A 26,740-nucleotide genomic window follows, 5' to 3' on the forward strand; every position below is an offset into this window, starting at 1 on the left:
GACTGTGCTATTTGTCATACTAACGCAGAGTGACCAACAGTGCCAGCCTCAAAGAATTTGCTGTCCTGCCTGACCCCTGACATGGGTGAAAACAGAAGACTTAAATAACACAGAGACAGGGAGGGAATTAAAACACACGAACAAATAAATAAAAATTAAAGGCTCCTGCTCTGATCTGTCACTTCTCTGAACAGTTACACGCCATACCCTGAATACACAGAGCTGATCAGCAAGTGGAGCAGCTGGTAAGAACAGCCTGGGAACTCCCTAATGAGAGGGGGCAGGACCAGTGGGCACGGTGGACTGGACAATTTGCCTCCGCTGAGCGGTGGGACAAGGCATGTGGTGCGTTGCCCAGCCAGTGGCACATCAGCGTAGCCAAAGCCCCCCCTGCTTAGGGCTACTTCAGTCCCACTTTCAAGCCCTTGAAAAAGGTAGCAAGCAGGCATCCTCTCAAAATCCCTGCTGGGGAGGATGTCGTTCATGCCATCTGGGCGTCAGTCTTGCTTGAAACCGCAGCAACCGATGTGCCAACTTTAATTAACATCAGAGGTGTTTTCTGTGCAGAACACCCAGGACTGTCCACGCCACTGTTCCCAGGGCCAACGCTCTGCAGCCGCTCGCTACCGAAGGAACCGGGCTAAAACCAACGCGCCCTGAAACACGCAGCGGTGTGAACGAGATTAGCCTCTCCAGAACAATTTTACTCCCAAACAGATGTTGGCGACGGGATTAGCGTTTAGGCCAGCCAGGTTTCTGCCGATTTATTTTCGCTCCCGCAGTACGCTCACCAGCTTGCTACCCCGCACCTTGGAACACCGCTGCCCGGCTCAGCCCCCGGCCCGCCGGCGCCCCTCCGCCCGCTCCCCCGGCGCCGCGCTCCGCAGCCCCCGCCCCCCGGTGCGGGAGCGACCGCGGTGTCCTTCCGTCCGGCCGGGAAAGGCGCTGGACGGCGGCGGCGGGACCCCCCGCCGGCCGCCTGGCGGGAGGAGCCGGTGCGGCGGCCGGGCCCGCCTGCGGGAGGGCTGCCAGGGGCGGGGGGCCCCGCCGGGCCGGGCCGGGGCGCCCCCAGGGGTGGCTGCGAGCCCCGCGCTGGCGGCAGCCTCGCGCCCCAGCCCGGTGAGCGGTGCCCGGGGACTGCTGCCAGCAGGGGCCGGCCGCACCGAGGCGGGCTCCTCTCCTCCCGGTCGCGTTTTGGGGCGGCCCGCCCGGGCTCTGGCTGTGTCCGCAGGCTGCTCCCGAGGCGGTGCCGGCTGCGCTGCCTGCAGCGATTAAAGCCGGGCCGCGTAGGCAGAGATTAGCTCGGGGTTTACCCTTCACCCGCGCAGAGATCAGCTGAGGACAGAGGCTGCCGCCTCCTTAAAAATGGGATTCCTAGAACGCCCTAATGAAAAACCGGGCGGCGAGCAACGCTGGGGAATTAGCGGGGGTACGACGCAGCCGGCCCCCCGCGGGCGTCGGATGTAGGGAGAGGAAATGCGGAGGGAGAGGAAAGGTGCCTTTTGTTCCGCCGGTGGCGGCGGCCGTCCCGGGGCTGGCGCCGGTGCCAGCGCCCGCGGAGGGGAGGGAAGGGGAGGGCGGCGCCGCGCCCCCTCACCTGCCCCCGCCGCCCCCGCCCGCCGCGCCGCGGCTGCCGCTTGTTTGCACTCGGCTTATCCGGAGCGGAAATTCCTTTCCGTTTTTGTGAATGACAAACTCATTAACGATTCATCAACACAACCTGTTCCAGCCGGCCCGTCGCCGCGGCAACAGCCCCTTCCGCGCGCCCCCATTGGCTGCGCCGGAGCATGTATCCATTGAGGCGTCCCGCGGTTGTACCCATTGAGGAGCCGGCGGGCTGCGCGGGGCCGCGGCCGCGGGGCGCGGGTGGCGGCGGGCGGGGAGCGGCGAGCGGCAGCGGCGGCGCCGCTGCCGCGGTGTTTCCGCGCTGAGCGGGGCAGCCCCGCTCGGCGGCACGTTAATTGGATTTCATTCACTCGCGGTGGAGGAAAAGCCTCAGGGCTCGGGCTGCTGCGGCGATTAGGCAGGTTCATTCAGGGATTCATTGACAAAAAAAAAAAAAAAGGAGAGAGGAGACCGGGCAGGCTGGCTGCGCGCGCGTGGCGCGAGCAGGCACACGCGCGCGCGCGCACACACTCACTCACACTCGCACACGCACGCCGGGGCCGGGGCTGCTTCTCCCTCCCCGTGACTCCACCGCCGCCCGGCGTGGGGGAGGCGGCGCGGGGGGGCTGCGTGATTCATTTTCCTGGGGCGGAGGGAGATAAGTTGTGCGGAGTTGGAGGGGTGCAGCCCGCCGCCGCGCCAGCCGCATGCCTCTGTGAGAGAGAGGGGCGCTTCCAGAGCACGCTCCGCTCCCCCCGTCCTTCCTCATGCTAGATACGTTCAGACCCGTCCCTTTCGCGTCGGAAATGGCGATTAGTAAATCCGTGGCGTGGCTGAACGAGCAGCTGGAGATGGGCAACGACCGGCTGCTGCTGATGGACTGTCGGCCGCAGGAGTTGTACGAGTCGTCCCACATCGAGTCGGCCATCAACGTGGCCATCCCCGGCATCATGCTGCGGCGGCTGCAGAAGGGCAACCTGCCCCTGCGGTCCCTCGTCGCCAGCAGCGAGGAGGACCGGGAGCGCTTCGCCCGCCGGTGCGGCACCGACACGGTGGTGCTGTACGACGAGCACAGCCGCGACTGGAACGAGAACACGGGCGGCGAGTCCGTGCTGGGGCTGCTCCTCAAGCGCCTCAAAGACGAAGGCTGCAAGGCGTTTTATCTGGAAGGTGAGAAGGGCTGCCGGGGTTGGGGGAGAGGTCCCTGCCTGCCGGGGGGGCCGGAGCTGCGGCTGGCGGGGCGGCGAGCCCCGCGGCTCGGCGGTGCGGCTCTGTGCCCGGGGAAGGGGGGGGTGGTGGGGGTGTCTGCAGCGTCCCCCGGGCATTGCACGCTGACACTCGGGGAGGACAGCATCCTGGGCAGGGGGCTTTTCGCACGGCCCTCTCTGTCCGCAGCATCCCTGTCCTCGCTTTGTTTAAAGAGACCTCGAGGGCTGGGATCGCTGTAGCGGCGCGGGGAACACGGGGCTAATGTGGATCCCGGCGTGAGGCGGGGAGGGCAGGAGGCACTGCCGCCGAGGCATCTCTTCGGAGGTCCCCGCAGGGAGACGCGGCACAGAGCTTTAATCTTGACTGTGCTGAGCCCTCCGCCGCAGCGGGCGGATTTTACCTCCTTTAGGTTAGTCCGTCTGCATGAGAGTGCGATGTGACATTATTATTTTTTTTTCTTTTTCCCGGGGCTCGAGGGGTGGGAAGCGGATGCCCCTTTGCAGACAGGGCTGTACCAGGGAAGTATGCCGGCTTGCCATCTTATATCAGGTTGCCTTCCCCCCGCCTCCCTCCTTTGCTTTTCTTCCCAGGTGGTTTCAGCAAGTTCCAGGCCGAGTTTGCCCTGCACTGCGAAACTAACCTAGACAGTTCGTGTAGCAGCAGCTCTCCTCCTTTGCCTGTCCTGGGCTTGGGAGGCCTCCGAATCAGTTCCGATTCCTCATCAGACATTGAATCTGACATTGACAGAGACCCCAACAGTGCCACGGACTCCGATGGCAGCCCTCTCTCCAACAACCAGCCTTCCTTCCCGGTGGAGATTTTACCCTACCTCTACTTAGGCTGTGCCAAGGACTCCACTAACCTGGACGTTTTAGAAGAGTTTGGCATTAAATACATCTTGAATGTTACCCCCAACCTGCCTAATCTCTTTGAAAACGCCGGCGAATTCAAGTACAAACAGATCCCAATCTCTGACCACTGGAGCCAAAATCTGTCTCAGTTCTTTCCTGAGGCCATCTCCTTTATAGGTGAGATTCGGGTATTTGCTAACAGCTGTATGTCAAGCGGCAGAACTCAGTTTCTGCCGCAGAATTCAGATTTCGGGCGGGCGAGCAGCGGCAGCAGATTTGCTGGCGGTCTCTGGGGCATGCCCCGCTCTCTGGTTTTAAAGCCGGCCTAAGTCGGGGGGCGGGGGGGCTGGTTGGGAGGTTATTGAGGAGCCCGGTGAATTGTAAGCGACGTTTGCAGGTTGCAAACGCCTGTCTGGGTTGGCTGGCTGGGGGATTCCTCCCCGAGCCGTTTGCTGGAGCTGGGGAGTGAGCGATGCGCGGGGTGGGGGATCTGTTTAAATCTTTTCCCGGCGGGGCAGGGAGGGGGGGTAAATGAGCAGATGAGCCCCGTGTCGATGGCTTATTCGTTCTTTTCTTGGTGGTAGTGTTTGGTGTGCTTTTGGGTTTTTTGTTTTTGTTGGGGTTTTTTTTTTTTTTTGCTTCTTGAGGCTACTGAAGAGCAGTATAATAAAAAGAAACTATCTGGGAAGCTAACTTTAGCTTTTAAATACAAGTTATTCATAGGCAGTATCCCTGGCAAATGTATAGTCAGAGCTTTAATTAAATCTCGTAATAATGATATACCTCTCGGGCTCCGTGCCTCGGTTAGCCAGCCCTTAGACATTATCCGTCAGCTTTGGAAACGCGTCCCCTTGGGCTCAAGGAGTTCTGGTTAAAATCTGCACTCTCCTTCGTTTCGGGGAGGACTGAAATCGCCCCATCGGGGTGCGGTGGGGTCGGCATCACATTATCTGTTGGGAAGCTGTGCTGTAATCCAGTTGAGTGATACCGGTAATAGTGGAGAATGTAGGTAATCTGAGCCCAGCAGGAAGAAATGTGGGCTGGAAGCCACAAAGAAACTAATCTCCAGGCATTGTAATGCATTTCCTATTACAAAGGAACCCATTTTCAACCAATGTTGACATCCTGTTCCTCCTAATGGGCTGTCCCCTGTGACTTTCCTCATTCTTTTAAAATGCCTGAATACCTCCATTGTTAGCTGCACAACAGTTGGAGAATAATTTAATAGACCTTTGCAGTCTGCTGGTCTGTATAAAAGGCATTCAGTGACATATTGCAGGATTTCCATGCCGGGGCAAGGGGACTGGAAGAATTTAAGGCAAATCTCCAGGCGAAAGCGTGTCCTTTAAAACTGACTTTTAAACCAGTGTCATGCAGCATATCCTACTCCCTTTGTCTCGTTCTTAGTTTTCTCAGGTCTTGAACTCAGGTACATATATGTAGGGGGGTGGATTCTTCTCTTGTCCTGGTTTTAAGCTGGTGAAGTTAACTCTTGCATTGCACTGCTGGCCACTGGGATCAGAATCGTCCTTTCTTCCTGCTTTACACTAACCTCACTTGTGTTGAGAGATCAGTTACCAACCCCTAGTCTTATGTGTCCTTCTCTGCCTCTTTGTACAGATGAAGCACGGGGGAAGAACTGCGGTGTCCTGGTGCATTGCTTAGCAGGGATCAGCCGCTCGGTCACGGTGACAGTGGCCTACCTCATGCAGAAGCTCAACTTGTCTATGAACGATGCCTATGATATTGTAAAGATGAAGAAGTCCAACATTTCACCCAACTTCAACTTCATGGGTCAGCTGCTGGACTTCGAGCGGACTCTGGGGCTGAGTAGCCCCTGTGACAATCGAGTGCCGAACCAGCAGCTGTACTTCACCACCCCTTCCAACCAGAACGTCTTCCAGGTGGATTCCCTGCAGTCCACGTGAGCTCCCACCACCTCCCTTCTCCTGTCCATTTCATGGGATCACTCCTCAATGGTTTCTCTTTGGCAGTGATACAGAAAACGCAGCTTTCTCTTTTTCTGGCCTCTGCTACCAAAAAGCAGCTGCCAGGGCAGGCTAGGAAAGGTTACACAGTATGGAATCAGCTATTGCGAAGGGAGGGAACATGGTGAGCTCTCTGGGAAGGACCACAGTGACCAGGCGGCAGGTGGACAGCACACGCTCATCCCTGCTTGCACAGTGGCTTGGGTCCGAGGACTTGCAGGGGGGTAGGGGAAGGCTGGACAGGCTGAGCACGTGTTCTCTAGACTGGAACTGTCCTGCTTCCTTCTCTGCTTTCGGATCTGTGACACACATCTTTGTCTTCAGTGAAGACTGGTTATTTTTGTTTGTTTGTTTGTTTTAATTTAGAGGAGCCAAAGAAAGATTTCAGCTTAGTGTATTTGGAGTACTTGTTTGCCGGGAGCTTGGTAGTATTCTACTTGATCAATGTAAATACTTAATCTTAAATTGATTTGCAATTTTTTTTGAATTCACATGTATTCAAGAAATCAATCCAAGGGACGCTTGTGTTTTTGTTCTCTTCATAAATTCTGCTTTATTTGTTTGGGGTTTTTTTGTTTTGTTTTTTAAATTGCAAAGAGTATATTTGCAGCATGCTTAATTTTATTGTTCAACTGAAGCAAGCTTTCCGTGAGGGAGAAATGGCAATGGTGAGAAGTTTGCAAATTATGTTTTGTGAGCAAGTACAGTCTTTTTTTTCATATATCTTTCTCTTCCTTGTGGTGATTTTTTTTTTCTCACTCTCTTGATGTAGTTTCCACATGATATATATATATTTTTTAAATTAAATTAATTTTTTGCCTTATCTTTTGTAAATAGATCATCTGGGAGGAGGTTTGTCTTTGAATGCGAAAGATTTTTTGATCACTTTTTAAAACTTTCAGATGTGCTAAACAGTGCATTACCTCTGTACAAATTCTTCAGGGAGCTTCACCTCAAATGCAATATTTTGCGTCCTTTTTTTTTTTTTTTTTTGTATAAAACTGGAAGTATGTGCGAGCATTTGTACCTGTGTGTACGCACAGGGAACCTGCACATGGTTGCCAATAAGGGAGAGTCTAATTCACGGTGTAAAAGTTTTAAGATGGAATTTATTATAAGAATGTAAAACCTTAAATTATTAATAAATAAATAACTATTTTTGGCTATTGAGAACCTGGCTGGTTTATTCCCCCTTTCCCTTCTGTGTGGGTGTGGTTAATTGCACATACACATATGGTTATGTTTAAAAGTAATGATTGCTTTCAATAGTTTTTGTACAGCCCCTAAGACAATAAAGCTTTGATTTCCCCTTTGGTCCACTGGTGCCTAAATGAATAAACAGTGTATGTGCTGGATTCTTGTCTTGCTTTGGTGAAGGGAATGCTTTTGAAGGCCTTTAGGTTAATTGCAAAATATTCCAGCATCCCTCTGCTACCCCAGGGAAGCACCTGACCCTAGGGCATAAGGATTTTTTGTCCACTCTATTACAGGTGCCAGGAGATGGGTTCACACTCTCCTTATCTGTCTGGCAGGAATTCATTTTACAGAGATCCATCAGCATTCTGTAGCCTGTAATTTTTTTTTTTTCCTTTCCACTTGCTTTTCAGCCATGCTGCAGGTGAAGGCAGGGAGGAAAAGTTTCTATATATCCTTAGTCACCTCATTTCCTCTTTGGACCCTTCAAGTAGCCCTGTTTCTGTAGAAGGAAAAAGGGGGATTGCAAAACTTCCTGCTGCAACTTATTTTCATTAACATCCTTCCTGATGAGAAGTGGCCCAAGGTAGGGTGGTGCCAAAATGCGCGTGCAGTACCAGGCTGATGGGCTGATGTTGCAGCTGGGGCTGTCGGCTGGGGTTCTGCAGAACTCCTGGCAGCCAGAGCACGTTTCAAGTAATTTTAGAAACTGCAAGTGTGTGAAATGAAAAGCAAACAAAAACATGGGAAAAAAGTGAGTCAGTGTCTCATGCAGTAGTGGCCTAGATTGAGTGCATAAACTGTGAAAGTAGAAGTGGGTTGTAGTTAAACTTGGCTTGTGCTAATCCAGTTTTGAACGGTTTCCGCTCTTGGCATTCCCTGTGCTGCTCTGTTCAAAGTGGAGATTTGCAAGCAGCTCTAGCAATTTCCTGTCCAGCTGCAGCTCAAGTGACTCCCTTGGTTTTTTTCTTTTTTTTTTTTTTTTTTTTTATGTGGTCTGCAGATAATTTTAGCCAGTTTCCTCTTTGTGGATTATTAATCTGCTTTCCTTGTAGAACCTACGTAGCTGTGTCCCTACTGTTCTGCTGAAGTCAACAGATGGCCTCCCCGCCACTTCCTCTCATTTCGCTGTGGGTTTGTTGTCAGGCCACTTCTGAAATTAATAGTGTTTTCTGGCCGGCTGCCACAGGCCATTACCACAAAGGGGAAGTAACACATCTGAATAGCAGGAAGCCGGGCAGGGTCACAGCGTGAACTGAACCTGTTGAGCGCAATTGGGCCTCTCCTGTTCAGCAAGTGTAGGGCTCGTCCTCCCTCCCCCTTTTTTAATACGCCCTGCCCGGAGAAAGGGCTGGAGCCAAATGCCTCAGCTGTTTGCACCAGGCAAATATTTCCAGCTGAATGAATTGCAAATGTTAATTGTGACTGGGTGCCCGTCAAGGTGAGGAGGTAAAGAGCAGCATGCAGCCATGTAGCCTAGGGGAGGAGGGCCTTGGCTTTCTCTGTGAGCTGCTTTGAAAAGTTAGTGCTTACAAGGGCTTCCTGCTTCCTTCCTGCTTCACTGAATGACTAACACCAAGTGGGTATTTCTGCAATTCATCATTTTTCAGGACAAGCAAGCAAGACAAGCTTTGCTCACATAAACACACACATACGGCAAAGTCGGGCAAAAAACTTGTTCCAGATTTTTTCCTCAAAGCAAGGCCCGAACCAGGGCTGTTAGTCAGAAACCTTGGCTGAACTTGAACCAGCACTGGGGTGAGAACAACTTTGGTCACAGGCAAACCCAAACCGGAGCTGGAGCCAACCCAAAACCTTGTTTGACCTCTGATTTTGCTGGGGGTGCTCACGCTCACTCACATGCCGGCTCTTAATTACAAGTGGTTTGGAGGGAAAAGCAGCGAGAGCTCTTGCCAACAAAGTTCACACCCACCATACACACCCCCTGCCCCAGGCTCCTGGGTAACCCTGCCCCAGCATGGCGGAGGGAGCAGCTCATGCTACATGAGAACCTGCCAGCTTTTCTGAGCGGGCTCTGCTTGCTCCTGCAGCCTTTCTCTGTCCCTCCCACCCCTCCACCCCCCAGCACTTGTTTCAAAATAACTTGCTTCCTCTTTCTCCTCCTGCATTTCAGTCCTTGCTGTGATGGGGCAGAGGTCTCGGGCTTCTGGGGGGTTTGGCAGCTATTGCGGTTCCTCAGCTGGTAAAGTAATTTGTAAAGGGAAGAATAAATCCTTTGTGTCTGTAGGGACAGGCCTGATGTGTACAGGGGAAAGGGGGGTGCGGTGGGGAATATCGCCCCTTTGCAGCTAAAAAGTTCAGAACCTGCTTCATATTATAACGTAGGAGTGTGAGGCACTGAATTCCTTCAGAAGCTATGGAGATACTAGCAAGGAAAACTGTACCCTCAGGAGTGATCAGAGCTTTCTCATGTGACCCATCTGTGCCTTTAACACAAAGGGTGTAATTGTGTCCCAGGACACCCATGTCCCCTTTGCTCTGGTAAGGCCAAGGTTCCCCTCAGTGTTTGGGTGCACATTAGCACTTTGCTTTCCATTTTCTGCGCAATAACGTGTAGTTCATTGTGCTGTTCCCCTTCTTGCATTTCCTCTTTCCCACTCACACCCTTTCAAACCACTCTATGACCACCTTCAAAATGTCTTCCAGCTCCTTCTGGTTTTTGTGGTTGTTGTAGCCATTGTTTTCTCTTTCCCTGTCCTGTTTCTTGACCCTTTTTAATGCTGCTCTTCCCACTGTGCCTTCTGTAGTTCCACAGATCTTTACTTAAGCTCCATGGTCCTTCCTTACTTCTCTTTCATTTTCTTACCCTCTCTTTTCCCCCTGTTACCCTCTTGCTGTTTGTCTCATGTTTCCTAAATCAGCTCCATTTTCTCCCAGCCTTAAGCCTCCCTGCTTCTCTTTGTTTTCACAGTGGAAAACAGGATGAGTCTCATGGACTTGGTCAGTTGTACGTGAGCTGTAGGAAAGGTGTATATGAGCAAGAAGTAAGTAAATACTACTGCTGTCCTCTTGCCACTTGTAGCAGATGGCTTTATTTCCCATCTCCATTCCCTGTTGCTGTGTAGATTTGGCTCCACATGGCTTCCCAGGGTCCTCTGTATATAGCACCCAGCACTCTGCTGCTGCTAACAGGGAAGGCGGGCGTGAGGAAGGAGCCTTTCCTCGGGCCCACCCAGCATCACGGGGCACTGACTCCCCTCTGAGGAGTGGGGATTGGTGTGGAAAGCAGGGAGAGACCAAAAACGTGGCTGCCAAAGGTGGCTCTGCTAGAAAAACTGAAGCAAGGCTTAACAGTCGTATGTCTGGAGAACATTTCTTCAGCTTCTCTGAAAAGCTTATCCAAAAATCTTTCCCTGTTGAAAAGCATGATGACACTTCATTCAGAGCTCCAGGAAAAACAATTGCATGTGAGCATTCAAACAAGGCAACAGCTTAGGCCCCCTCTCCACACCGCTATAAATCACTAGAAGCTTTGCCTGAGTGAAGATCGTGGAACAAATTGCTAAGCTCAGTTCAGTGGGCCCCCTAGACATCGTGTGTGCATGCTCAGCATTGCTCAGTTACCCCAGGTACACAAGTATGGGGCCAGACCCCTCCATCACACAGCAGCGCATGTGAGTGACTCCTGGGACTCCAGCAAGATGCTGCATTCAAGGTGGCTGAGTTTGCTCCAAACACCTCATAGCTGAAGGGAAATAAAGGCTACCCACTAGTGTTTTCTCATGGTGTGTGGTGACATTGGGGTATATGAACTCTGCCCTTCCCCCCGCCCCCTGCCCCCCGCCCCCAACAGCCAGAAATGGATACTGCTGCATCATGTGTCTCCTTTCTTCATTGCCAAATTTGAGAGCTAAGCATGTGCTATAACTTGGTAAATAGCACAGGCAGAAAGCTGGTATGGGACCCGCTCTCTTTTGAGTGAAGTGCTTGTCTCTGTAAGGAAAGGAAAAAAGCGTGTTAGATGCTTTCTGTTGTTTGTTATCATAGGCATCTGCAAGCGCTGAGGGAATTTTTGAGTGCTCACAGCCATAGCTTTTCCTCATAAGGCAAAGATGAAGGATGTTGACTTACCACAAACACAAGGAGATGATTATCAGATGGAAAGTGGGGGTATGGAGTCTGTTTAGGAAATATTTCTTAATGACAGAAGTTGCATTCAAGACTATATTTGAGAGATGCAATAGAAAGTGCACCCTGCTCTGCTTCACAGCTGCAATCCCCAGGATGCAGGAAGCGTGCAGAAATGCTGGTGCTCTCCCATCCCTAGGCTGTTCTAGCACTGCAGATACCAGTGACATAAAATGATACTACATGGGAGTAGTGAAGGCTATGGTGAAGCACTGCGGTCATTTTGCCAAAGGCACAAGTGTTTTGGAAGGTCCTGCTACCAAGATCTTCCACCTTCCTAAACGGGTGATGTTCTTGCTTAACTCCAAGATTTTTATTTTAATGAACTTCTCTGTTTTTCTGTTAAAGCCATGTTTTGTGGCATTGCGGAAGTCTCTGTCTTCATCTTTTTTTCTTGCTGACCTCAACTCTGTAGGAAATAAATTCCCATTTGCAAGTGAAGCCATCTGAAAAACATTGGTTGCTGACACTTGGTTTACTCGGGGCAAAAGTTCTTTATAGTTTAAAGATGGAGGTCTTTCCCTTTGCTATGAAATTATGTCCTTACAAAAACAGACTGGAAGCACTAGTTTTTAGTATCTGTGAAAACACATTAGCTGTTCAGTTAGTAGGCTGGACACTCAAATGATGTAAATCAGCATAGTGGTAGAGACTACCAGTGGAGACTCTGCCACAGACTGGTGGTCGTAACAGTCTTGAGCCCCTTGAAGACATCATCTGCCTCTATGTAGAGACCATTAGGGACATTAGTAATTTTTGTAGATCCTTTTTTCCCTGCATACATTATAGGATTCTGAAAGAGATGAAGAGCTAGAAAGTCAAAATGTCTCACCTTAAAAAATTATAATTTTAGTGTCCTAGGGACCTACTAACATATAAAAACAATATTCAGGATCAGTGAGACTTCACCTATTGCTCGACTGATTAGGATTTCCTGGGCTATCAGTGATCAAAATTGCACTTTCTCTGTCCGTATTTCTACCACATTCATTTGTTTGAGGGGTTCTAGGCCAACCCTGCTCTCTGTGAAGAAATGTGGTACAACACCTCTCATCTTGGCTGAAATTCAGCCCATGCTGAAGCCCAGCACTGAGCTGATAATGAATTTAAGCATTAGGAACTGAGTAATGCTTTGATTCTGTGCAGGATGTTTTTGTTATAAATAAAGACAAAATGTGTTTGATTTCTGGGAATACAAACAGGAACAACAAATTAGTCTTTCACACACACTTTTACAATCCCTCACCCAGTTTTTTTTGTTGTAAGTGAAATTTTGCAGGCTACTGTATGTGAACAGAAGCTTTTTTATATTTGCAAATTACCGTCAAAGCAGACAGTAGACAATACCTATTATTAAGGTAGACCAATGCTTCCTCTTAGAGGATTTTTTAGATGTTTACAGCTTTGCTAGACTTTGTTTGGACTTGAATATAAATGCCTCAGGCTGATCTACAAAGATGAAAAGAAATGAATATCCCTCTGAAAATGTCATCCTAAAAGACTTGGCCCTTTTTTCTGAAGAAAATGCCTTGGTTTTTGTCTGTGTAACAAAATCTGTTACTGTTTCCTCAAACATCTTCAGTGCTCTGTGCCTGGAGCAAGGGACACAGAATCTGGCAGGGTGTGTTGGATATGTGCTTGGCATTGCTTCCCTGAAAAGCTCCATTTGCCCAAGATTTGAGCAGTTGTAAGATGGTGATTTGCACATGCCAAGCAACTGCATCTTGAACTGTCTTTATAAGTTAGCAGTGTTAAAATTTAGCTGAGCCGGCTGCTGGCATTGAGCTGCCAGCCCCGGTGAGCAGTGATGGCACAGTGTGCTGGGAGGCGGGGGGGACACGTGTGATGTTGTGTCAGTGCGGTAGAAGATCATGCAGTAAGTCTGCCACAAAATTGGTAAGTTTGATTGCATGGCTATACTGTTTTCTATACCTGAGCAGTACTGATTGCACTTGTCTCAAGTGTCTCTGCACTATGCAGTATAAATGCTCTTTACATCCCTGTTTTCCCTGGGCAAAATATGGATGAGATCAGTCATATACAAACAGCTTTGGTGTTAGGCAGAGGAGAAAATGCACGTCAGCTGACAGAAAGCAGGGTACCTTGATGATGTTGCTGGAAAGGTGAGAGATGAGAAAATGTAGCTGTTTCTGGTTAAAAGTTAAACTTTGTATGTTTTGAGGTGTCTCAGATGGCAGCTAGATGCAGAAGTTCTTCTGTAAGCTTCAAAGTGCTTGACATCATTGCCACCTTAATAATATAGTGTTTTTACTTCCTGCCAGCGATACGTATTTCAACCTCTCTGTTGAGGTCTAAATGAATGGCATTCCTATGGCTTTACACAAGAGTAGCAGAGATCACACTCAAGCCCTCAGTTTGTTATTACAGTATTAGGTTTTAAATGACCCTGTTGATTATGGTGGAATAAAATTAACAGGGTTCTCACTTTTTATGCTTCAAAGTATATGTAAGTTTCCTTTGGCATGGATTTATTCACCTGGTATGTTTATACAGTACCTTGGCTAATGAGAGCTAGTTAAAGCTATCAGACATTATTGTGATATAAATAATAAATACAATAATCATGTGAGGTCAAAAGAAAATTGCCCTTTTTCCTGAGTCCTGCACAGCCAGCTACAGTGTGTAGCTTGATTTAAATAACGTTCCTGTTGCTATGTTCCAGAATGATAATTCTTATCTACAGCCTTGGATTGCTGAGTCTTATTGCAGAGTTCAATGAACTTGTTCCTGCCAGTAAAGTTATTCACATGCTTAACTATTGGCAAAATCAGACACTATGGCATCCTTTTGGCATGCTGCAGGCTACATAATAATTGATAATATCGACTAATGATTGAAGAATCTGAGAATTCTTGGGCAGGGCAATTTCTCACGTTACTAGCATTTTTTGAATTAACTAACGAGCTAAATGCCGTTGTGTTTTGGCTGCTGAGCATAAGGGAGGAAGAAGCAGTTTGTTTGGGAAGTGTAGAGCCCTCACATCCTGGGGAGCTGGTTCCACAGAAGAGCATCAAACAGGGAACTTAAGCAACTCAGTCCTAAGTGACAAGCCACTTAAAAGTCCATCCTGCCCTTTTGCTTTTGAGAGCATCACAAACAGGACTCATGGTTCATCTTGTTGCAGCACTATAAATGGAGTCTCTGAAATAAAGCTGAAGTAATACAGTGATGAATCAGGCCCAGGAGCTGTGCGTGTGAGTGCCATTACTTAGGGCAAAAAAAGGAAAAAATATATTTTCTAATGTATTCTTGTAAATGTGAGTTACTGTTACTCAAGAAACACAGAAAGGAACTTGTATTGTTCCAAAGTGAATGTCAGATGATTCTGTTCCTTGCGCCTTCTACCTATGGTGATGATGAGGATTGATTCATTCCCTGTAGAAGTTTCTAGCTGTTTTTGTCTTTTGGTTGTCTGCCTGGAAGTCAGAATTTTTGTCAGGCAGGTCTGATCTGTTGGTAATCACAGTCCTGGCTAAAGACAGTGGGTTTGCTTCTTTTGGACTCAGTACCAGAGAGTTTAATAAATGCTCTTTTATACAACGATGGTAGGAAGCAGACACGGGTTACAGCCCAAGGCAAGGAGCGGATGACAAAGTTGAGCAGTACTAAAATACTTGGTCTGTGCCTGCAAGAACAAGAATATGATGGGCAAGATGTTGTTTATACAGAAAAGAAAAAAGTCACCAGATTATAAGGGAAAGAGTCATGGTCATCACACTGAGATGGAGCAGACAGTCAGGGTGCAGGGTACAGTCTGATGCTAGACCAGGCAATCAGATGATCAGATGCCTCTGAAAAGGCAGTCTATTCCCTTTCTCCTTCTCAGTTTTCAGTTGTGTCCTTTTGTTTCTTCCTTTACTGTTATAAGCACTTGCCTGTCTGCAAAACACTGCAAAACTTACCAATATTTTTTTCTGGTGATCCAGCCCTGATGTAGCACACCATGAGGTCAGAAAAACAACAGACAGTGCAATGTCAGGAATAGGAGGATGCAATTAGTGGCAATAGAGGGACAGATAGAACTGAACCTTTTGACGTTAGCTTGAGCTGAGATTGGTTTAGCTATAAAATCTAACTATGGCCCCAGTGTCTGGGCATGGAATTAATTAGAAAGACAAACTGGAGGGCTTCTGGCCAAGGGAAGTGCTTTCTTATGTCTGCTTCTGTTGGGTTCATAGAAAAAAAAAAGAAGAATTAAAATGGGATGCTACCAGAAGGCACGCCGGACCCATACGCTTGATTTCTTTCCTAAAGGAAACAAGCCTGCAACACCCCCAAACTGGGTTGCTAGCTGCACAACAGGGTAACACCCACGTGTGAAACTACAGGTTCCTCACAGAAGAAGGCTAGTTTTTTTTTCTGCAGCATCAATTTCTGTCTACTTTTTCTTCCCATTTATAACTGAACTTTGTGTAACAGCCACAATGTGCTTATAAATCGTATTCTAAAACTAAAAGCTGTCCTAATTGAAGAAGTATTGTGTAGTATTTTGATGGGCAGTTTTCACTGGTAGCTGCAAAATGCCATTTTACATAGTTAACACAGAAAAGCGTATGGACAGAGGCATTTGAATTAGGAGACAGGTTTGCATTTCAGTCTGAAAGGTGTCTGACTAAAGACCAATTTGTTATATTCACACAAATACAGAATTGCTTCACGGTTATACTGTTTAATTTGATTTGTGAGGCATTTAAACCAGGCAAAAGTTAACTAGTTTTGGTGTTGCTGCTAGTGCAGCAGAGAGCAGTTACTTCTTACCTGAATCTTAAAGAAACATCACAATGTCTGTGGTAACATGGACACTGCTCCTGTGCTAGGTTTCAGAAAAAAAGGCACTCTCCACTTCAGTGCATTTTAGCATTGCTGTGCCATCTATCTGGGGTAATTCACATGGCCATAATTAACATAAAAATGCACTTGTCATTTTCTATCTCCATGTCAGAAGAACGCTTCAAAAGAAAAAAAAAAAAAGTGCTTTGTGTCCATGATTAGTCATCACCACTAATTTTTTTTACTCTCATATAATTAAAAGAAAATATATGCAAAACGTACCCATCACAAAAGAAAGCTGTTATTGATGAAACCTGTTTCATTTAGCTCATGTATGGAGAAAATTTACATTTTCATGAAGGTAATACCAGCCTGGGGTTCCTAAAACCCTTGGGAAAAGCCAACAAAATGACAGGGAAAGAAAGAAGACTGGCTATTGCCTTTTTTACTGGAAAGACTGGAAAGTGTCCTTCTGTCCACTGCCCAGGGGAGAGCTCTAGGATGCCACCTCCTTGGGAGGAAGATGTGAGGCTGGATACATCTTTCCCTGTGGACTCATGTGTCCCATCACAGAGCTGAGAGTTGTTTTTGCTACCATTGGTCTTGTGCAAAACACTTTTCCTGCCACGATGTAGCTGTGGCACACAATGTAGATGTGGCACAGGGTAGCTGTGCCAGCTACTCTGGGAGCCTTCAGCTTTGCAGAGGACCCACAAGAGGATCATTCTGGTAGCTCAACTTGGAAGCGGAAAGCTGTATCTGCTTTCCTGTGCTTGGCTTAATCCAGCTGGCAATTGCAGCACCATTAAATGCATCTTTGCCCTGAGAATTGAACTCTGAGGTAGTTCCACTGCTGTGCTAATTGCCATCACATACTGAGGATTTCCAAAGATACCCCTTGCCTGTGTCAGCTGAAGCATTTCCACCCATTTTCCAAAAGCAAGAGAGGTGGCCAGGGTGCCGTGACAGAGCCCAGCAGGACCTGGCATGGGAAATAGCTGGCCTCAACATTTCCCCTCTTCCACTCCCATATAGGGACTCAAAATTCACTGGCAGCAGCAGGCAAAGGCCTGCTCACAGCAACGGGGGAGAACAAAGTGCCGCCGATCCTGTTGGAGCTGTCAGCTTTGATACCAGCAAGGGGGTAGCAGCATATTTGTTATCCTTGATGGCAGCAAGCGGATTTAATTTTGGAGTGACTCCATTCTGTGGAATGAGGGCTTCCCTGCTCTGTGACGGATTTCCAGGCAAAATCTGTCATCTTATTTTGAAAGTTTAAAGATTTTCAGTGGTTGGGCTCTAATCCCTTGAAAAACTGGAATCTCTCCTCGACCTATGCTATGTACAAGCAGTGGAGTCACAAAACCCAGCCTTGTGCTATGTGCAGGACACTGCACAAAAACTGCTCTCTTCTGGAGCGCGTTTCCTCCACGTATGTGTGAGTCTGGGCTTGTTTATCCTTCTGGCCACCCAGAAAGTCCCATTTGTCCTCAGGACTCTTAAGAGCAGAAACCTCTCCATTTCTAATGAATTTTGTGCTAGGGCTTTTAGGGGAGAGAGAGGGAGAAGGAGTTTAAGAAATAGCTTATTTAATTTAGTACAATGAACAGCTTTAGGAAACAGTGTGGCCCAAATATAAGGTGACATAAAAAAAAAAAGAAAAAAAAGAAAAAAAAAGAAAGATATTTTGCTTTGTCTTATGGAATAAAGAGACTAAAAATAAATTCCCAAATGAAAGTAAGTCAATAGATCCTTTATTGCTGTGCTTTTATTTTCAAAAGAAATGCTGTAGCTTTCCCTTCATGTCTTGCATTCAGCTAGTTTCCAGAGGAAAAGCAGTCAATTCTGCATTATCTCAGTTTTAATTTTAACGCTATCTGCCCCAATCTCTCTTTGTCCAGTTAACATTTCCTTGACCTAGAGTTCAACCCCTTTTACAAAGTAACCTCAGGCTTTGATGGCAGTAATTCTACCTTCACCCCAACGGATTCTGGATACACAACCTCCAGGCCCAAAGGAGAAGATTAGCAGACTTTACCCTAATTACTTGTTATTGTGTAGTTGTTAAAAAAGATTTTGGCTCCAGAAAATGAGGCTGCAGCCAGACAGAAGTTAGCCTGGGGTTCAAAAGTCTGGCAATCTTTGGCTCCGCAGGCCTATAAAAGCAAAGTGTTGACTGAATGCAAACAGCCTGCGTGGTGAGAGGCCCTCTTAGAGGGGGTGACAGCAGGCCATCCATCATGGGAGGCAGCAGGGGTCGGAGGAGTCCCTCTAATGACGCCTCGCTGGCCTGTTAATGGATAGCTCCATTTGATTCCTCCATCGGTGGGAATGCCAGGCTTTGCAATGGCTGCAACAGGCAGACCTTTGCGTGCATGCTCTGTCCTTGGGATCTTTGAAAGGATGAGCCACGTCTGATGCACAGCTGGAAAAAGTACCCCCAGTGCAGTAGATGCCTGCAACATACTAACCTGCTACTTCTCTAGACACCCGTTTTAGGTTGGTGTAATGAGCACCTATCAACAATTAATGACTGTTGTTGCATGGGGGGAAGGATCAGAAGTGCCTTTGGTGAAGTGAGAAGCAGTCAGTCAGCTCCTCACCTTCAAGCATTAAATGTCATGAAAGGTCAAAAGGTTTTGCAAGGTATGCAAAGTTTGGAATATTTTTAATTAAGCTACATCCTTTGAAATTCTTTCAAGTCAATCTTCAAACAAATCAGGCCCTAAATCAACACCCTTTAAAAGCACATACACCTCTGGTAAATGCCTTCATGTGAGCTCTACTGGGTATCACAGAAAATGGTTAATTTAATTTTATGTGAGTCATTAAAAACTTCCACTTATTTTTGTGTTCATTCACCATAGGATATATTAATATTCCTTTTCCTATGTGAAGTTGGTGTGTTTGTGTCTGAGTGGTTTTGCTACCTCAATTTACTGATATCTTAAATATAAGGGTTACGAGGGGAGTTTGGAATGTCAATGTTTCTGTTAACCTAAAACATGCCTGCTTCTTTGTTGTTTTTTTGTGTGTGTGTGTGTTTTGGTTTGGTTTTTTTTTTTTTTTTTTTTGTAATCTATTTTTATGAAATACTTGTCTCTTAGAGAGTTACTGATTGGGGGATATTTTTATCATCCTATAAATAGAAGCAGCAGTTGACATACAAATAACTATACTTGTCGCTGGAGTTTAAGGCCCTTTTGGAAAGTTTTACTTGAAAGGATTCAGCAGCTGGCTAAATCTACAACAAATTACATAAACCACCAAAATCAAACTTGACCCAAACATTCAAAAGACATTAAATGACATTAGAAGGTAGTGGCTGATTTGGTTTCCATCCTGGCTGTCATTTTCAGATCTGTACACTTTCTGTGTTATTTTTGTGTCTAGCACACATGGGATTCAAAAGACTCTGTGCTAACAAAGACCTTTGATCCCGGATTAACTCTTCTAACACTCTCCTTAAGCAACTAGGAAAATAAAATTATTACCTCTTTATCTATTTTGAGGGAATATTTTACCCAGCCTCTGAGGAGAAGGGCTGGTGCGGCTGCCCAAGTCTCCCAAGTAAAAGCTGATGGAGAGGGGTGGCACCTATCGGTGTGAATAGTTCAAATTCCAGCTGTAAGCCTGGAAGCAAAGTCCTTCTGTTGGGATCTCTGCTGTCTGCTCTGGCTTCTCTGGAGCCGTATTTGCACTACCAGGGCAGCTGCTCAAAGGGTAGTCTCTGACCCCAGGCCAAGTGGTGCAAGATGACTCCCGTCCACGTTGCTCAGGAGTAACTACTCTTTTTTAGGCAGCATGGCTGGATTTTGGATGGTCTTTGACACAGGTCTTCTTTGGCCCCATATGGCCCTGAGAAATTATTATTAAATATTTATGATTTACTAATTCAAAGTATGTATTGCCTGCTTGTGGTGTGCCATGACAGCACGTAGGTGATTTGAGGACACAAGACCTATTGGAATGACATCAGACAACTATCACAGGCTGAGGGAGTTAAACTTGCTACAGTCCAAGTCCATTTTGTCTGTCTGGAGCCGAGCCTGGAGCAAACTATTTTGTCAACTGTATCCAGGCTTCCTCTCCAAGGAAACTAGTCATTTCACTTCAGAAGGGAGCCTGGGAGTGAGCGAGCATATATGCAGCATGAATGATGAGAGGATCAGATGCTGGCAGCAAACAGGGAGCTGAAGTATTTGACAGTGGAGACGTCTGTTGATCTTTGATGGGGGCCTGTTTCATCCATGGCAAGGGTATAGTTTATGCTTCAAAATAACCCACATTCAGTACTTGATGCAGCCAATGTTTCCTTAGTTTAAACTCAGATACTCAGTTTTCAGCAATGGAGCTACTTAGCAAGGGCCTTTATTGAAAGCTTAGCTGCAAGTCCCTTTTCGCTCTGAATACGGTTACTGCATAGGCGCAGCTACATCTGTTGTCAAATCTGGCCTAATCTGGAATGAAGACAGTATCTAATGAAATTGTAGCTTGGCTCTACTCTGAAGGTCTGCATTTTTTCCACTATACTTTGAGCTGGTTCAGTTCTAAATATGTCACATATCCTGTCTCATGTGAAGCAGAACAAGGAAGCCCAACTTCCTATGGATTTTCATCTGACCTTCCCATGATAATCACAGTTTCTCTCAAAAGTCTGTAAGACTTCCCTAGTCCCCTCATGTCTGCTACACATCCTCACATTAATCCTAATTTACTCCTGTTTCCTCTATTTCCCTATTTTTTCTTCACCTCATTTTACCCCCATGTCCTGTAACTACAGGCTGAGGTAGCACGAGTACTGCAGATGCTGTGGCCCATATGCATGCTGCTCAGAAAGCAGACACATGCATGGTGATTGTCCATCCAGAAGGTCTTGTGGAGCTCATATTGAAACTTTTCTCTGTTTTTCTTTTCTCTAATTTGCATTAGTTGCTTTCCTCTACCCACCTGTTGATTTTCACAAGGCTTGTAGGAACTCATCTCCCATCGGAAATTCTGTTCTTGTCTGACGTGATTGTCAGCAGCTGTCAGATTTAAAAGCTAGCAGGGTAGGAGGCAAATGACAAACTGAAATACAAATGGAAAGACAGCATGAATAGAGAAAGAAGCTCAAGTTCCTCAGGAAATGAGGCTAAAGAGAAGGTGATGGTGAGATCACCTTGGAGCTCTGCCGGCAGCCGACACAGAGAACGCAGCTGCCAAGCAAGGCAAAGCTGTTCCTCAAAGCTGGTTTCTGCCAGTTTTTCTCAAAACATAGCGTGACCAGGGTGAAGAAGAAGTTCTTCTAAATGTGGTTTCTTTATGTCTTCTGTCCAGGTTGGTGTATTCACAAGGAATGTCACTGCAGTGTCTGGGAGACACTGACACCACAGAATCGCCAATATCAACAGGCACAGTTCAGACAAGCCAAGAGGCTTTTTAGGTATGTAACAATGCAGTGTTACACATTATTTACCACTTTAACTTCACTTACACCTCAGTACTTAAGGTGAGTTAACAAATGATAATGCATATAAACCAAAGCCATTTAGATGCACACGGTGAAGATCTGTTCTTAGTCACATGCCTCTGAAGTCAGCAGGGTCCAAAATCTGAGCCAATGCTTACCCAAAGTAACAGCCTCCAGAGACCTTTTGTATTTGCACTTTTGAGGAGTATTTTTGTGTGGACAAAACTGATAATTCATGCTTATTTTTAATATTGGACTTTACAGCTAATGCATGTGACTGGACAAAGGGCTTTATACCACAGAGGGTTTTAATCCTGAAGTAGGATCAAAATGTTTCTGAGGAACCTAAACTGAAAATCATGTTAGAAAACCCTGTTGGTAGAAAAAGGTGCTAATCTCAGTATATGCTTACCTCTTTAACCTGAATTTTTTTTCTGATGCTTAGAGTTATACATCTGTGCTTTGTTACAGAGATCTGTTTTGAGCAAATGGACATGCAGGTCTCAGCTGAGACCAGCAGTAGCTGTTCCGCCATTTAAGTTTCTTGTGAGACCTCATGTACAGAGCATCCTTAATATAGTCTGGTAGCATAAAGCTTCCCAGAAAAGCAGTGCTGGCCACTTTCTTTTGGGAAGTTAGAGATTTAGGAGTCCAGCTTTTCTGTAATGGCTTATATTTCTTCTCCAGAAGATCTGGAGCCCTTCTCAGCATGAAAGATTTCAAACCCAACTTGCAGAAAGACCCATCTATTTTGACGGTGATGCCACTGTTCAGCAAGAGGCCACAACTGCAGTGCCTTAGTGGCAGTCACTTTGCAGAGCTCTCTTGTAAGGGACAGGCTGACTACTAGGACCATGGAGTCATTCCTTCTCTTTCTCACCAATATTTACCTCTTTGCTTTGTACTTTAGCAGAGGGAGAGTCTCCTCCATTCCAGGCCAATCAATAACCTGCCTATCCATGTAATCCCACTTTACAGGGGAGATATGGCTATAATCCTCTGCAGGAAAAGAAAGACACTGCAACCACTAGGCCATAGTAGAAAAGGCTGGCTCCTTCTCTAGGGATACCATGTAAGGAAAAAGCACAGATTTGCCCTGTCCAGAGGTGAGAGTCTGGGGGTTTGGACATCAAGGATATTGCAAGACTTTTCCTTGCAAATGCCTCTCAGAGACCTTAACTCTCAATGAAAAAGTGATTTCAAACACAACCGGAATCTTGGTGTTTCTTATTGAGTAACTCTAAGTGACTGCCTCAGTAAATAGGCTGTTTAGATTACCTGGGTATGTAACTCTAACAGCTGGTACTGGATGTTCAGGTGTCTGACAGACTTATGTCTATAAAAGTAAAGCAATGTGAAATACTTTATCCCATATTTCTGATAAGTGCTTAAGCCTGAACAGAGGACATAAGACAACATTTGAGAAGCCACAGAGAATATCTCACTAGAGAAACTTCATGGTGGCTTCTGCAGGGCAAGCAGGCAAAGCAGAAAACTCAAAACCATAGTCAGACCATTCACTTTATAAATCAACACAGCCCAAATCACTCATCAGAGAAGAACATGAGGTCTATAAACAACAGCTCCTTGCCACGGACAAGTTAAATCAATGATAAAGATCTGAAACACATAGTGCGTCAGAGGTTTCCTTCTTTAAGCTCTCTTGTGTATTTGCCTGTCTCCTTTCTTACATGGCCCCTTTTACAACAGAAACAGAATGCCTTTTTTTTGCAGGACAGCACAACCCTTTATTCAGAGAGCCAAAATTAACGGGCTTGAGTGCCAAAAGTCCTTCTGTAGCCACAACTCTTCTATGTCGTAGGAAGTACTGATGGCTTTTTGTTTGTCATTTCAGCTGCACAGACTAGAAATATATGTGGCTTCACTGTGTACTTTCTATTCCAGGCATGAATCCCATTGGCCTTTCACATGCAGGAACCCTTGGTAACCTCAGCTGAAGTTTTCTAGGATGAAAGAGAAGGGTTATTCAAATGGCTGGAATGCTTTGGGAGAACTTGCTTGTGATCTCTTCACAGTATTTCTATAATTCTTTTTCAGTAAGTCATATATAGCCTCTCAGGTTCCCATGTGTAAAACAAAAGTAACAGTGCTTCACACAACACTGTGAAAGTTAGCACATGACATTCCTTTGGCAAAAGGGAAGACTGCTAATCGAAGTAAACATACAGACATTTCTGCTGGTATATGAATCCTTCCAACAACCTATGACAGTTCTTGCTGTTACAATTCAGCCACACAGATGCCTAGCAGAGCTATAGATCTGAAGAGAAATCTTGGCAATACCAAGAAGTATTTATCGAAGAAATGCTGTTACCACTGTAGCTTCTACCTGTGGAAAGCTTTTTTAATGTCCACAGAAAATAATCCTAGGTTCAACTGTTAGCAGGAATAAGTCAGGAACACAAATTACCCTGCTTCTCTCCTTTGGGAATACTTACACTTCAGTCAATGTAATGGGCTACATCTGTGAAGGTAAATATGGGGCAAAGGGGAAGGGAATGATAAAAGAATTTGTTCCTTCTCTTCAATGCACTTCATACTGTGTGGTGCCACAGCAAGGAAAAATATTCTGGCAAAGATTACATCCATCCCACCTCTGGATCACAGTCCGATTGCTAATCTGTTGAACTTGCTGCAACCAGTCATCAGCCTCAAGGGCTGGTGGCAAACCTACAGCTGAACCCCTGAATGACGCAGATTCACCTATCTACTCATCAAAAACACTCCAGGAGGTTTTAAGAGAAGCGAAGACTGAAATCAATGTATATAAAACTTCAGCATGGACGTGCAAATCTTTGTCTCTTTTTTCTTTCTCCTCTTTACAAATTCATGAAGCTCCACTGCAAAAGTATGGCCCCACACCTGCAGGAGGAAAACTGTTCCAGGTCATATGATGTTTTGATGGTTAGAAAACTTTTCGTATATTCTAGGCTATGTTCACCCATGGACCATTTATACTTGGCCTTATCCTGACATTGTCCTCTAGCACTACTATTTTTTCCTCTCTCCTCTGTTTTACCCCTGAGGTGCAGCAAACATACCACCTCACAGTTCTTGTTTTGCTAGACAAGTTAAGTGTTTTCAGTTGCTCATCATTATTTTGTTCACCATATTTCTTTTAGCTTGCATTCATCTTTCTTGAACACAAGCAATCAGAATATATAAGAGGAGGTTCCACAGGTACAATGATGCTAATAGTTTCTTACCTCTCCTGGAAAAGGGATTTATGGGGATTGCACTTGCCTGCTTCACAGTCAGATCACACTGATGGAATATAATCATCCTGTGAGTAACTGATGCTCTCAGTTATTTCTCCCTCTCATTTATTTCAAAGTAGCGTGTTGTAGCAAAAAAATTTTATTAGTAATTGGAAGACTTTGCAATTATAATGTTGCATTTTATGCCATTTCTATTACTTTAGACCTCAAAGTTCTCCGGTTCTTCCTTTAAAAAAGCCTGCTCCCTCACTGTGATGATAAATACTTTCAGGTAAGAATTGTCACCAGCTTTCTTTCTCTCATTTCTATTTCTGTGCCAAATTCTCTTATGACAGTACTGAAAAAGATGGGCCCTGACTGATCTTTTAGAAATCCCTTTGCTAGTCTTCCTCTAACCAGAAGTTCCCCTTTCAACACTACCCATTGTCTCTTTGTTGAATTAACAATTTCCCAGTGACACTTCTCAAATGATTTACCAACCTTCCATTTGTCCTGAAAGACAGTTATCATGAAAGATATCTGGATATCTGGCATGGTAAACACATATTGCACTTTTTGTGATATTTTTTTCATTTTTTCCACATCTCTAACTCATATTTCTTCAAAATGCTATTTAGATACTATTACTGATTTAACAAAAAACACAAGAAGTGTTGGCATTTGGTTCTGGACAAAGGTGGATTATCTGGAAATTGGAATCTCTTTTTAAGTCTCTAAGCTGGGAGGCAGTACAAAACAGTGAGGCAATCTTTTTCCTGCATTGGCTTTCCCACATGTACTCTAATTGGGAGACTTTATTTTATGATCTATGTAAATGTCACCTTTATAAAAACACTTCTTTCAAAAAGAAGAACAGTACTCTTTTCAGGTGTAATAATTAAACACTACTAAAAAGATCTCAGAATATGATACCTTATTCGTTTTCTGCTCTGACTCAGTGTGTCTCAGTGATGCTTATTTTAGGTACTTAACATTAAGAATTTATGGGATGTTCTTTTCAAGAACCCTGATGGCAGTGAATAAACAAAATATTTGTCTAGATACTGGTGCTCACATTAGCACTCATAATGTATTCTACTGCATTACCCAATGGGGCCATGAATTACAGGAAACAAACTTCCAGTTTCTGGATGGCTCCTTTACAAAATAGGTGTAAAATCCATTCCTAGCAGAGCTTTGCACATAACTAAACAATGATCTGCTAATTGATCTTCAGGGATCACTTTAGTGCCCACTGAAATTAATGGAAAGGTTCCCATCTATTTTGCCAAGAGCTGGGTCATGCCACTAGTGCGAAAGGAGATTAGATCAGGAATATTCATTGGAATGAATAGGGACTAAAACTAACATTTAAAAAATTCTATAAAGATGATCATGCAAAAAGACTCTGTAATTCATCTAGCTTTAGAGGCACTGCGTTTGATCAAAGTGTGTGGTAACAGCTGTCTAGGAAGACATTGATTTAACTAAAGAAACACCTTATTATGAAGTTTCTAATTTTCCTGTTTAGCAATTGCAAAGTGGATGTTTTGAGAATCAAACAAGCAAAAAATGCATATATCAACTATTATCCACTGGCTGAATGTTGTGTGGAAGCAAGGGTGATGATTCTTTCCTCACCATCACACCAGGACCTCTAGCTGCTACGGGTCAAATTAAGAAGCCAAATCTCTACGGCAAGAGTCTGCAACATGTTTACTTCTGGGTTTTGTCTCAAAGAGGAATTTGTACCACTCATTCACCAGAAAGTTAAATGACCTAATGAGAATTCTGTAGAGCTGTCCAGTTTGCATAAGCCCACTGAAATTTCAAATAAACATGATGTATGTGGAAAGCAGCAGGAAGTAGTATATCTTTTAGAAGCCAGCTGTCTGTTTACTGCCTGGCTTGTAATGAAGCTGTTTGTTTTTAACTTGTATGTTACTTGTGTTCTCAGCTACTCAGTTAATATTGTATATGTGTGTTATAATCATTAACATAAAGGTGTTTTCTATGTCTTCAGTGTTTCTATGTTTAGACGCATCTCTATTTGTGGTACTTCTCTCCTTCTCAAGAAATAGAGATGAACAATGATAATAAGCCAGCTACTATGAAGTTTGGAAAGGCATGAATGTTAAGGACTAGTCATTCTGGCTAGATGAGCAGATGATGAGCAGAGGCAAGTATGTGATAATCAAACAAAAGGTGCAAATATTTGATTTCAGATGAACCAAATGATGAAGACAAAAATACAGATTTTTTTAGCCTTTTATACTCTTCATA

The 26,740-nt window shown here is 45.5% G+C and overlaps 1 protein-coding gene and 1 long non-coding RNA gene across 2 annotated transcripts; both read left to right on the forward strand.

Moving 5' to 3' along the window:
- Window positions 1–1,750: 1,750 nt before the first annotated feature.
- On the forward strand, window positions 1,751–6,819 carry DUSP6 (dual specificity phosphatase 6). The gene is made up of 3 exons (XM_005242646.3): window positions 1,751–2,775; window positions 3,405–3,842; window positions 5,286–6,819. The coding sequence occupies exons 1-3, from the start codon at window positions 2,373–2,375 to the stop codon at window positions 5,591–5,593; spliced, it is 1,149 nt and encodes a 382-aa protein (XP_005242703.1). The 5' UTR covers window positions 1,751–2,372; the 3' UTR covers window positions 5,594–6,819.
- Window positions 6,820–9,517: 2,698 nt separating this feature from the next.
- LOC114013660 (uncharacterized) lies at window positions 9,518–26,425 on the forward strand. The gene is made up of 3 exons (XR_003556772.2): window positions 9,518–9,852; window positions 21,107–21,212; window positions 24,682–26,425. It is a non-coding gene; the product is annotated as an uncharacterized LOC114013660 (long non-coding RNA).
- The last annotated feature ends 315 nt before the right edge of the window (window positions 26,426–26,740 follow it).

The sequence above is a fragment of the Falco peregrinus genome, chromosome 6 (assembly GCF_023634155.1).
Source record: "Falco peregrinus isolate bFalPer1 chromosome 6, bFalPer1.pri, whole genome shotgun sequence".
Classification (NCBI taxonomy): domain Eukaryota; kingdom Metazoa; phylum Chordata; class Aves; order Falconiformes; family Falconidae; genus Falco; species Falco peregrinus.

Coding starts and splice junctions, on each gene's coding strand:
- DUSP6 (XM_005242646.3), top strand. CDS start 2,373: ATGCTAGATACGTTCAGACCCGTCCCTTTCGCGTCGGAAATGGCGATT. Junction 2,776..3,404: donor CAAGGCGTTTTATCTGGAAG/GTGAGAAGGGCT, acceptor TTTTCTTCCCAG/GTGGTTTCAGCAAGTTCCAG. Junction 3,843..5,285: donor TGAGGCCATCTCCTTTATAG/GTGAGATTCGGG, acceptor CTCTTTGTACAG/ATGAAGCACGGGGGAAGAAC.